Source organism: Chroicocephalus ridibundus, chromosome 5 (assembly GCF_963924245.1).
Source record: "Chroicocephalus ridibundus chromosome 5, bChrRid1.1, whole genome shotgun sequence".
NCBI classification, from domain to species: domain Eukaryota; kingdom Metazoa; phylum Chordata; class Aves; order Charadriiformes; family Laridae; genus Chroicocephalus; species Chroicocephalus ridibundus.
Window position 1 is genome coordinate 28,259,938 of NC_086288.1, and position 12,283 is coordinate 28,272,220.

The 12,283-nt window shown below is 41.8% G+C and overlaps 2 protein-coding genes across 15 annotated transcripts in view; one reads left to right on the forward strand and one right to left on the reverse strand.

Annotated features, from left to right (window-relative positions):
* MANBA (mannosidase beta) overlaps positions 1–9,264 on the forward strand; it is a 60,248-nt gene extending 50,984 nt beyond the window's left edge. For 4 of the 11 annotated variants that reach the window (XM_063336367.1, XM_063336370.1, XM_063336376.1 and 1 more), the window contains 4 exons: positions 2,107–2,230; positions 5,161–5,300; positions 6,443–6,683; positions 9,081–9,264. The gene's annotated coding sequence lies outside the window, so the exon portion shown is untranslated. Of the gene's footprint in view, positions 1–1,231; positions 1,415–2,106; positions 2,231–3,311; positions 3,404–5,160; positions 5,301–5,929; positions 6,066–6,239; positions 6,297–6,442; positions 6,684–9,080 lie in introns of all 11 variants that reach the window. The other 7 variants (XM_063336375.1, XM_063336369.1, XM_063336374.1 and 4 more) reach the window with 7 other exon arrangements.
* Positions 3,813–12,283, reverse strand: part of NFKB1 (nuclear factor kappa B subunit 1) — a 59,960-nt gene continuing 51,489 nt past the window's right edge. Inside the window, exons 18-25 of one of the 4 annotated variants that reach the window (XM_063336363.1) lie at positions 11,349–11,550; positions 10,078–10,247; positions 9,141–9,243; positions 8,120–8,244; positions 7,235–7,301; positions 6,726–6,898; positions 6,423–6,600; positions 3,813–4,760 (exon numbers count right to left, since the gene is read on the reverse strand). In XM_063336363.1, coding sequence (XP_063192433.1) covers positions 4,573–4,760; positions 6,423–6,600; positions 6,726–6,898; positions 7,235–7,301; positions 8,120–8,244; positions 9,141–9,243; positions 10,078–10,247; positions 11,349–11,550 — 1,206 coding nt within the window. In that variant the 3' untranslated portion in view covers positions 3,813–4,572. The remainder of the gene's footprint in view (positions 4,761–6,422; positions 6,601–6,725; positions 6,899–7,234; positions 7,302–8,119; positions 8,245–9,140; positions 9,244–10,077; positions 10,248–11,348; positions 11,551–12,283) is intronic. The other 3 variants (XM_063336362.1, XM_063336365.1, XM_063336364.1) reach the window with 3 other exon arrangements.

The window sequence follows — 12,283 nt, forward strand, 5'->3', positions numbered from 1 at the left end:
AATTAGGGTGGAAAAACAAAACTTAAGTGAAAAATATAGAACCTTAAAATTACTTGGTTTTGTCCCTGCTACCATTGAGGAAAGGCCGTCTTACTGCAGAAGTAGAGTCAGTTAGTAAAGACCTGTAAATGTCAGTTCTAATTATTGGTGTGTGTCACAGCCAAAACAGAGAGGTATCTTTGGCCACTACAGCAAAGGAAACATGCTGCAGCATGAAGGGCAACAACAGCCTGAGGACTGGTCAGGAGGAAGGTGGTGAGTCTGGTTGCTTGCCGGGACCTGCTCTTTGGGGGGTCTGCTTTTGGAAGTTGATCTTGAGATCTCTTGATGGGCTCCGTGAGTGCAAAGTGGTTCAGTATTTCTCTTCCTTTGTGTAGCACTTTTACTTTGTGGCTGACAGGGGACCTGGTTGATTCTGTTGAGCGGAATGGCTGTGGTAAAGAGATGTTACCCTTGTGTATTAGAACCACTGGCCTGTGGATTGAGCCAGGCTGTCTGGCCCAGGGAGGAGTTGGGTAATCCAGAACAGGAGCTCTAAATAAGAACACGCGTGGTCTGTCGAGCTGGTGGCCTGGTGGGGAAGCGAGCTGGTGGCCTGGTGGGGAAGCATGCTGTTGTCAGAGGCAGGAGCTGAAAGTTTCGGTCCTTTTTCATGGTTGTGAAAAATCAGAACCTTAAACGCTGGCCTCTGATATCTGTTTGCAAACATTGTGATGGCCAGGCTTTGGCCAGCATTGCAGCTTACCCCTCTCTTCTTGTGTTGTAGCAGTGCTCCTTTGCCTGTTGTAAGCAAGCTGGATAGGACTACCCTGGCATGCTGGCCCTGTGATTCTGGCTTACCAACTAGCGTGTCCTATACCAGGATTTAAGCTTCAGCTCACTTCCCCAACAACTGTTAAGGAGCGATGGCGTGAGCCAGCCCTCAGGTGGTTTCCTGTGAAAGAAAGAGTGGAAAGCTTTATCTCTTGTTAGGAGTTTTTGCTGCATTCCACAAGCTCCTGGCTTTTATTACTGCAATACAGTAGCAAAATAATGTAGCAAGTTCCAATTACTGCAAGGTCAGATGAAATTTAGAATTATTTCAGATTTTGATCGTCACTGTAGTAAACTTAAAATTCAATACAAAACTTGAGGATGCCCGAAGGTTACACCTCTCTCCATTCCAAGAAAAAGAAAAAGCTTAATTAGATAACCTTTCTTATTTTAATGTTGATCCATTTGAATATTGCAGGTGTTTCCAGGTAAATCTGTGCCGTCACTGTCAAAGGGACAGGAAACATGACTAGCCTCAGAAGGACAAACCCATGAAATTGGCTTTTAAGGATCAGTTTGACATTGTTGGCTGATGCTTTTTGACTGTACCTCCAGCCTCAGTGCTTTAATTGCTCATGGAAATGCGCACCAGGCTCCTGTGGTATGATGCAGTGCATTAGAAGAGCCTACTGTGGCATGGGCCTAGTCACTACTTCTGTTCGTCCAGCTACAGTGCAGAGATGCCCTGCTCTGAGTAACAGCTTGACAGCTTGCTGGGGAAGCTTTCCTAAAACTTCTAATGGAAAAAATTTAGCTCAAGAAACTCTGATCTTGCTGTTCACGCATGTATCTTAAAAAATACCCAACCTAATCCTGACTTTTGAGACCTTAGTGAATAATACCCTTCTCGGTTTTGCTTCCTCGGAGGTAATATGGAATAGAATGGGGACGATACCCTGTGCCTACAAGGCACAGTGAGGTGGACATGCTCACTTACTGTGCTGAACGAAAATGTTAAGACTGAGTTACACCATTACCACCCTCTTCTTAGCAGTTAAGCGAGAGAGGTTTCTCTCAATCAGCCAGGTGTAGACAGGAGCTCTTGGGCAGCAAATTCCTGAGTTCCTGCAGGACTATTTTTTAGTTTATTCCATCACACTTGTGAAATAGGAATGGTGCTTCCTTTCTGGGCACGAGGTGTATGGATAAATCTGTGTCTGAGGTGAGCAGATACAAGGACGAGGCACGTAAATGTATCTATCTTGACAGTTATCTGTTAGGAAGAATTCATCTGCTTTAAATGTTTCTGTTAAGACTTGTCTTCATCACTTACTTACGCTTTCTCTTGCTAAGGCTGGTTCCTCTGTATGCTGCCTTCATCCTCATACCTGCAAGGAGCCTGACCTTCTCCCAGCTGCCATCAGTACAAGAATCACCACGCCCTTTACAGGACGACCACCTACTAATATGAAAAAAGGTAAAGCAGACATATTTTTGTTTTTAATGAATTGAGCTGTTTGAGGTAAACACTAGGCTCTCCAGTAGGTTTCCTCTGCGAGTAAGAATTACACAAGATGACACAAATGTCTCCTACTAGCTGTCATGCCAGTTTCTGTAGCGTGTCCTACCTCCTAGTCTGCCTAGTTCTGACCAACTGTGTGACCTGCCTGCAACACATACTTAAGATGCTAAGGGTTAAGGCAAATGGGAGAAGTTGTCCTATTATGTGACTCAACTAAAAATCTACTGTTCCTGTTTGAATTAGTGAGAATACTTTAAAATTAATATTTTTCTATTTCTAAACAAAGAGGGGTGGGGGGGGGGAAGAGGACCAAAGCCTCTTTTGTTGAATAGACTGAAACTGAGGTGCTGCAAGGAAAGAAGCTGCCAGACTGCCATTTAAAGCACTTGAATACTCAGGGCCTAGGGGAGACGTCCCGCTGTTCATTGCATGATCACTAACCCGATGAACAGCTATTCTGCAGCGTTTGGTCATGAAGTGCTTAAGGAAATACAGACCCAGGTGTCTTCTGGTGGTTTAAAAGAGCAGGTCAGAAATAAGGCTACAAGGTGTGAATCAACAGCCCGGATGCCCTGGTGACCTGCAGGGCTGTAGAAATCTCAATGCAAGTCTCTGCCAGTCCCCTGAGCTGTGCTGGAAATTGTGTGGCAGCAGAAGCTGCATTTAACTCAGAGAGCAGCTCTATTAAGGCTCAAAAACCTCCTCCACCCCCAGAACGTGAGAACCTTTGCCTGCTTGTTACAGCTGGAATGCAAAGAGAACACTAGACAAGTACATTAATTGGAAAAAAAAATAAATAATCCCTATGCCTTTGGACCTGCATATGAAGGTTATACATACAACAACAGAACGAAGAATGGCATTTTTACTATTATGCATCTTGGTTTTTAGGAAGTAATTAACAGACGCAGTAATTCAGCTGGATATCAAATTATTTCACAAGGTTTTTTTTGCATTACTCATTGTTTAATTCATTGTAGCAAATACTGCTTTAAATGTAACAACTCTCAAGGTTTACCTTGATTCATTTTCTCAGGAGTGACACCCGGGTTACTGAACTGAGCCAGGAACAGCACTGCTAATTGCTATCTTTGTGCCAAGAAAACTGGCTACAAGTGAGTGACAATGGTACGGTGCTGCTCACTGCTTTTTTATCATGAAGTCTGATACCTCTTTTCTCAGTAGTGCCAACATGTGGAACAGTTACACTCAGCAGCTCAAAATTTACGTGCAACAAGAAGAAATACTGCTCAGGAACATCGTTATTAGAGAAGTTTCTAGAGAGCCCAAAGAACCGTCTCCTCAGAGTTTTGCTGAGATGCAAAATAGTTGGTTTCAGTATAAATGATTCTCTGGTGCCATAATTATGAGAACAGAACTAAAAGAGACCCTGAATCAGTCTTTAGTTCTGAAGCACAGCTGCTCAGCAGTAGCCGATGCTCCTGGTCTCCCACCATAAAAGATACTTAACTTTAGGACAGGTGGCTTGCAACCCTTTGTTTATTTCAGTATTTGGAAAGCACTTGCCTAAATCTTCAATAACTCTACTTGAAAGATACATAAAAATTACAAGAGTAGACAAGAGATTTCATTTTGGGTTTTTATTATAAAAGTAAAATAAAAATAGGCATTTAAAAAGCACATTTTTTTAAAAGGAACAGATATAAAAAAAACCTATTTACAAATAGAAAAATGCCAAACTTGAAAATTTTTTTGAATAAGAGGCACCAAAGTTTAAATACATTGTTTGAAATATACAAGATTCTGTTTTTTTTTTTTTTTTAGGATTCTCTCTTCTCTCTGAATTGTCATTGTGATTATAGTAATGATTTTTCTTTGACAGCTATTTTATGAGCTTTTTTTCATGCAACTGTGCTGCAAAAATTATAAAGAGAGCAGCTAGAAACTGTATCCTTTACTCGCTCTGTGTGCCTTACCTCTTTTAATTGAGTTGGTATTACACACTAACGAGGAGTGACTTTCACCTATAAAAGAAAGTCCTTGCAAACGAGAAAAGCTTCGTCAATCACTCACGGTGTCCAGTCCTGTGTATTAATGCAGCAGCAGAGCCCTGGTTATTGTGTATGGCTGGTAAATGAACAAAGTTAGATGTACTTGGGGAAGGAAGCAACGGTTAGGAGTTGCCTGCTGAAGTCGCTGTTTGTTCAGGTTCCTGTGTGGTTCCTCCAGCGCCTGCTTTTTGGTTGTGAATTCACTTCCCTCTGGCCAGGATGACACCAATGTAATTTTAAATGTCATGTTTGTTCCTGTAACTGCATATTGCTAATTGAGTATTACTAGTTAGCTATATAACTGCTTTGCACTGAACTTTCATGTCCATAGCCCAGGATCATTTTGCTAAGTGTTACTGATGGCTTGCTGTTCAGAGAGTCTGAATAAGTAAAGCTCAGTTTGCGGAAGGAGGTCTCCACACCACTGTCACACGTGCTTTCGTTGTCTTGAAATTTGCTATTATAAAGCTCGCCTGAGGGAAAGAGAAAAGGGAAATACATTATCGTTTGTGTTGCTTCGGTAATATTGCTTTCAGAAAAGTCTAAGGAATGCAAACCAATAGGTTAAACCTCTTCTATGGGAAAATAACGCTAACTTTCGATATTATAATACGAAAAGCTGTGCTCAATGGTTTCAGCTGACCAAAGCACATGATCTGATGCACTGCTGGCAGAGATCGACTGCACTTGGAGCTTGGAGGGGATGAGAAGCCTGGTGCTCTGCTGACACTAATGCTGCCACCGCACTAGTCAGCACTCAGCGCGAGTGTGGTAGTAGCAGGGCAAAAGGTTCTCTGGCTCTCAGATTCTCTGTGCAAGTATACAGCTCCAGGATGAGGGTCCTAAAACTTTCTCATGTTATTTCACTTACAGATTTATTTTTGAGACAAGTACTTGAACAATTTTAATCTAGTAAGTGAGCCTGAAGTATGAAGAAGTCAGCAGCAGCTGTCATCTGTGCAAGATCCACAAAAGGAGTGCCTGACTGCAAGAGAACACTATCTGAGTTGAAGGTATGATGTGGGCAGCATACTGGAGTTTACTACTATTTTTTTAAAAAAACATCATAAAATAAATGGTGTGATGCAGTCTATTTATGTTGCAAAGCAGCAGAACCCCTCTTACCCTTCAAGATTAATCTAAAGGGGCAATATGCGTACAAGCACATTCTCGGATAGGTGTGAAGGTTCATTCCATGACTGAATAAACAGTTTTGTATAGAGTAAATTGGCAATGTTAGACCAGGATGGAGTTACTGTGGTGTTTCTTTTTTCTTTTCAGAAATATCTACAATATTTTCACCTAGGGTATAAGTTTCCACTTTAGGGCGTTGGCAGCTCTACTGGTGTTTGAACAGGGCATCAGGAAAAAACAAAGGTTTTTATTACTTGACGTGGCCAGGCAGTGACTGAACATTCCTGATGACTTCCTGCCCTCTCACAACCTTTGTTTTTCTGCTAGTAGAGTCCCCTACCCAAAACCACTGTAGGTCCTCCATTGTTGAAGATGCTCAAAACTCATCTGGACATGACACAGGCAGCCTCATGTAATGTTACCCTGGCCCTGCTCTGAGGAGGTTCTTGGACAGCATGACTGCTGGAGGTCCCTTGTAACCTAAACCATCCCTGATTTCTCTGCCTAGAGAACACTGGGTCATTTCAGAGTGCCACACGCTGTGGAAGGAGAAACATACTACCAAATCTTACTGAGAAGTTTATGAACCCAAAACATTTTTGTTTATCCAGATATGAGGAGAAAAAAAAAAAACACCTCAAAAGGTAATGGCACTTGTACAGGCCTGGGAGAGCATGGCGTAGTTTGTCTTTTGAAACTTATCCCCAATACGTCCAAGGAGTTATCATGAGTAAGTGGCAGATGAAAAGAGAGGCAGTATAATGTACTGTAATGAGGGCTACTGATTCCAATGGCCCATCTTTCCCCCTCTCCTCCAGGCATAGCAAAAGTCTACAACAAGAAAATTGTGCTGCAGTAAAATATTTCTGAAACAGGTAAGCAGCTTGGGCATTGTGTTTAAGAAACTATGCAATCTATCAGCAGTTCAAGGAGGAGAGGGGGGGTAGAATTGAAAAAAAATGTCTTAAATGCAGCCTTTGATTTTTTGCTGTCAATTTTACCTGTCTCTCCATTTGCAAAGGTGGGTGGTGGTGATGACGGAAGAGCTTTTGACGTATTTTCCTCCAGGCGAGACGGGCTTTGTGAGATGGATAGTGCTTTCTGAATGATTTCAATGGCTTCTGTGTGATCCATCTGCCTCAAAGCAGCAATCAACTCTTGAACTGTACCACCAGAAACCTAAGAGAGAAGACACCAGATGCTCACCATCAACCAGGCTGGCTAAAACCCATGGTCCATCTTACAGGAGGACAATGTTCTCTGTATGTCTGAGTGTTCTTTATAACTTGTTACAACCACATTACCTCATAGTTATCTAGCAGAGTTTTCGATGGGGAAGGGCTCAACCTGAAGGCATTATTAAGTATGCCAAGACCCAGTTTTTGCGCTAGAGTGGACCAGTTTTTGTTTGGATCGGGCAATTCCAATAGTTTGTAAAGCTGCATCTTGGAACTTTCATTCAGCTGTCTCAAATGTCCTGGGGAACGGAGAAATATGTTAGTCTATTATTTATACAAATCACACACCAGTTCATTTCTAAGCAGAAACAAAGCCAAACTAAAGAGTATTTTATTGTCCATCAATCCCCGTGTTTACTAATGTATTGCTATAATATTGAAAATGTACTCCTTTGTGCCCTTGTGACCTACCTCTTGACAGAACCGTGCCCGTTCTATGAATGAGGGGGTGGGAGGGTACCTCTTTTCCCTCCCCATTTCAGTTACAAGCTATTGCAGGGCAATGTCTTTTGCAGGTACACTTGCAGTACTCAATTACTAGAAGGATACTGTCAAGTCTTCTTTATAGATATTACCTTGTGTCAGTATGTCCTCCGAAACCACTGCTGACTCGTAGGGTTTGCCGTTTAGTATGTCATACACCTAAGAGAATACATTAAAGTCAGTATTTAGCAGAAACCTGGTTAGTGTCCGTTATTTTGACAAGTCTCAGTAGTATTGTATAAAGTCCTAATTCTGTCTGTAAATGAGCAATTTTCTGCCCTAGGATGACTAAAGATACTGTGGAAGACCCGTGCAAAGCTTGAGGGAGAAAGCTGCCCTTTAGCTATGTCATTGGGCAACTGTTTTCAAGATACGGAGGAAGTCTCTGCAGTAATTAAGTGGCAGTAGCAGTGAGGAGTTATTGCCTGTCTGCAACTAGTCATTTAAAACAAAGCCTGGGTTACATTTTCACCTAAGGCTAGTACCTCTCCCCAGCATCATGTGCTTGGAGATGCTGGATGCTTGTACCTTACACCAAACCAATTGCACATCATCAGCTCCTAAAGCAGGGACAGCGCAGCCTAATCACTGTTTGGGTAGGACACAAGAGTGTCTTACACACAAAGTCTGCAATTCTGAAGAACACGCAGCAAAGAAACTCACTAGAGAGTGTCTCTGAATATGGGCCTTCAACCACAAGCTGCCCAGCCAGCTCAATACTTTTCTGTATGTGCAGACTGTAGTGCAGCTACTTCAAGAAACATGTGGCCATTCCTGCTCAGTAGAAGTAGTCTGTTAAAGTGGAGCTATTTCATGGGGGTTTTTGTGGCCGAATTAGTTTATTTTTTGATGGCAAATTGTAGCTTATCACCATTGAAATAACTGTGGATGCAGTGAAAAGAGTTGGCTGAGAGCTGAACTATCATTTAGTTCAAAAAACAAAAACGAAATAAAAAGAAAAAAAACAGACCACATACCTCACAGTTGGCTGCCATATCCAGTGGTGTCGTTCCAGGCACAATCCCTTCATCATCATCTTCATCACCTTTCATATCGTCTACCTCAAACAACGGCTCAAAGTTCTCAACATGAGGATTTGCACCTGGAAAATAAGCGCAAAAAATTCCTAAGAAAAGACTGCATGTTGCTTTTCAACAATATTTAAAATATGTATTCTAAGTTCTGAATGGCAAATCTCCTAATTTAGCTGCTCAAGCTAAATTACATTGTATATTAAGTCAGCAAATAACTTTTTCTATGAGCTATAGTTAAATGCCATCACATCTCTATATAATGTTACTCCCCATTATAAAGAGGGAAAAAATGCCAAGCAGCGTGTTAGGGCCCAAAGAGCGAGCTATGCCTCTATCAACTGCCTTCCCGTTCCCTTCTTGGCTCACACAGAGCGTGGCAGGTACATGATGAAAGCAGTGCTCCTGCTTTTTATAGTGTCAGAGAAAGCGTGGATATTATTAAAAGACCAAGCACACAGCCAGAGCACTGGGAGGTTTGGATTTCTGTTTCAAAGGAGAAAAATCAGGTCTAAATACAATTGAAAAAATGTTCCAATAAATATTCAAAACTAACTCTTCCACAGTGAAATGAAACAGGAGATGCTAACAAGCTCATGTTTCAGTGACCTATCTTTTTTTGGTTTTTAAAGAAGTCCAACACTTATCCCAACTACATAATGAGGCCTCTTCTCTGCTTCTTCAGCTATAAAAAACTACAAAAGAAATACTCAAAAAACTTCCAAAAGTGCTCCAGAGATTTTTTTTCTTGACTAACATGATTTGCTTTTTTAGCCATTAGATGGTGCTAAAGAGCAGCACAGCACCCGAACGCAGGACTTCCCTGAGGAAAACCAAACCTTCCTTTAACATCTGATTTCATCTGCTCGTTAAACAAGCTCACTGGCACGTTCTTTTCTGCTTGCAGCCTTCTAACCTGAATTGTCACCGTGAAAGAAAACTCTCCAGCAAATATCTATTTTCATACCTGCTGCTTTGAGAACTGCTGCCAATTTCGTAGAGCCCCTTCCAGCTGCTATGTGAAGAGGAGTTGTCCCATCATATGTAGTGCTGTCCACATCTGCATCACCCTAAGTTTTTATCGAACGACAGAAAGAAAAGTGCTACTTGTCGATACAATACAGCTGCAGAAACTATGTCTGCATAAACATTGCTACTGTGCAAATGAGCACCGTTCCACGCCTCTTTGCATAAAACCTCTAATCATTGTCTAAAAGGAAGGAATTAGAAAGTAACTACAACTGCCTGCGTGCAGGAACAGCTGGTGGCTGTGTGCTCCAGTGTTACAGCAGGAGGCACAGCGTATAAACCCAAATAGGTCAGGTAGATACCAGCCACTTTGCATCGCGGGTAATAGCTCTGCTGTCTGATTACCCGCCGCCTTTGGAGCCTGAACTGGTGTGCAGAGAAGTCTGCCTTCCCGCTGCTCGTCAGGAGAGCGGGCAGGCTGCTGGCACATGTGTACAGGGATACCGAGGAAAGCTACCGCAGCCAGCTGCGGATGTGTAGGATTAAAAACACTAGGATCAAAGCGTTAAAGAGATGAGACAAATATTTATAGATATACACAGCTATGCTTCTGTGCACATCTGTACACACATTCCACTTCACACAGATGAACTGATTAACTCAGAGCAATTTAAACACAGCATATATGCTCGGGTCAGGGTCACAAACTGTAAATTCCTGTGAATTCCTCCACTCGGTCAAAAGGTTCACCAGCAGTGCTGAACAAGTCATAATGAATAACATCAGCAATAATTTTGCCATTATACTAATTTAAGTAATCTAGTGACTAAACAGGAAAACCCCCTTACTTCTCTTCCTCTGAAGCACTTAAGGATTTTCAAGATTTTTTAAATATGTAAGTGAAAAGACCTGGGAGACAGAAATTCTGCCCTTACCTCAAGCAAAAGGCAACCGGCCAAAGGGATGTTCTCTTGTTCAACAGCTAAATGCAATGCAGTTCGTCCAGATTTTTGTTCCTGAGCATTGACATTAACTCCAGCAGCGATCAGCTGTTTGAGGCAGGACATGCTATTTGCCATCACCACCATGTGAATTGCACTGAGACCTACACAAAACAAAACCCGTCCACCACACCCATTAAATATTTGAAAAATATGAAAACGTCAGAGTAATGAGAATTGTAAAGTGAGTGAGAGTCACTGTAGTTATCTGAGCAGAAGTGACTTATTTTGCCTGCTTGTACACTAAAGGATGGTGTTAATAAAAATGTTCTTTGTACATAAATTGGAACTAGTTGTGTTATTGATGATGAGACAAAACCATGCATGAAAAAAAAATAAATCAGCAGATGACAAGGTGGAACAGATTGCAGGAACTAAAGAGCTCACCTAGAGCGTCTCTTTGCCTCAAAGGAGAGGAGCCTTAAAAAGAAAATCTGCATCTTGGTACTAAACACTGACCCCATCTGCTACTGAACACCTCTTCCAGCAACAGTCTGGGAAATAATTAGTATATTTTAGTAACACCTCCTGTAAGGTCACACTGCCCCATCACCTCAAGATTACCTGCACCAGCTCAAAAAAGAATAATAAAGCCTTGTATTTAAAAAATAAACAAACGCCTCTCTCTGAGGAACTTAACACAGTTTTTTGATTCCCATAATGACATTAAGTCAGACATTTTACAATCTACTAGAGCAGGAGTACTAAATTCAAACGACCTGTGCCACTGAAAAATAGGAGAATTGTGTCTTTGTGGTTATTTTATAGGCTCTAATTATTTATGGTCACAAAGTACCAGATACGAAACTTGACACTGGTCCAGAAATTATTTTTGAGGGGATTTCATTCACTAGAGAGGAGGAAACAGTTTCTTCTGGGGGGATTTTTTTTTAAAAACAGTGGTTGCATAAGGTATCTCAGGAGGAACACAGTGCTTGACGTTTTGTGAGATTAAAAAGAATATACGCTAACAAAAATTCAAATCCATGCTGTGTCATGTGGCCATTACCAATCATGTCTGTATAACCAGGCAAGCTACACCTGTGTTCTCTCATCTGTGACTGCAGGCATGGAAAAGCCAAGGACAGCAGGTACAACATGGAGACAGATGCCGTTTCCAAGGTCTGTATCTACCTGTGTTGGCAGAAATTGAGGTGTGCTTGTCCAGTAGGTGAGTGTAAAATACAGCCATTATCTTTCCATACCTTCACCATTGGAAAGGTCGACCATTGGAGATATCTTCTTATGCTTGAGGAGTAGACTCAAAATCTTGTCGTCTCCTTCAGTAGCAGCTAAATGTAAGACAGAATTACCATGGCGATCCAGAAGGCTGACATCTGCTCCAGCCTTCAGCAGGTCTTCTACCACCTCTGCCTGCTTTGTGATTACTGCCAGGTGCAAGGGGGTCTAGAAGCGACAGAAGTAAGCCATGAGAAGATAAACAATGGCTACATCACCTCTACAGAAATCTCTTAAATCCATAAAAGCTCCTAGTGTCAGAAGATGTTACTCCACTTCAAAGCTAACAGAAATGAAAAGCTGGCGTATGTGTACCTTTTTTTTCTACTGCATACTACAAACAGGGTTTCTACTTACTGGAAATAAAAGCTGCCTGCAAGGCAGTGGCAGCAGTTGGACTTTGGGAGGAACAAAGACGTTGCCTGCTCTGTAAACCAGGGCACTGATCTGGCTATTCGAGCATTGTGGTGCAAGGGACTTCGGAAATGCGGTAATCCCTGTGTCCCCCAGACACTCTAACCCTGCTTCCAGCTGCCCCATAGCCAAGTTCATGCCGCAGAGGGAACCTACTCTTTCCAGGGCCTGCTCAAACCCGCCTTTGGCGCTCAGGCCGACAGGTTTCCAGCATTTCCAAAGGTAAATTGTATACTGCATACTTGACAGTCTTGCCAGTGAACAGCATCATGTAGAACATCCTCAAAATTTTATGTATTTAAACAGTAAGCATTCTAGTAAGGTTTGGGAAATCATATTTCCAACACTCAAATAATCTAAAAATTGCGTAAGATTCTATCTCTGTATCATTTTCCTTATATTAACAGAGGACTATAAAAAAAGACTAATTCCAGGTCTGTACAATAAGCTTCTGTTTGTCAATACATTTGTCAACATATTTGCAATT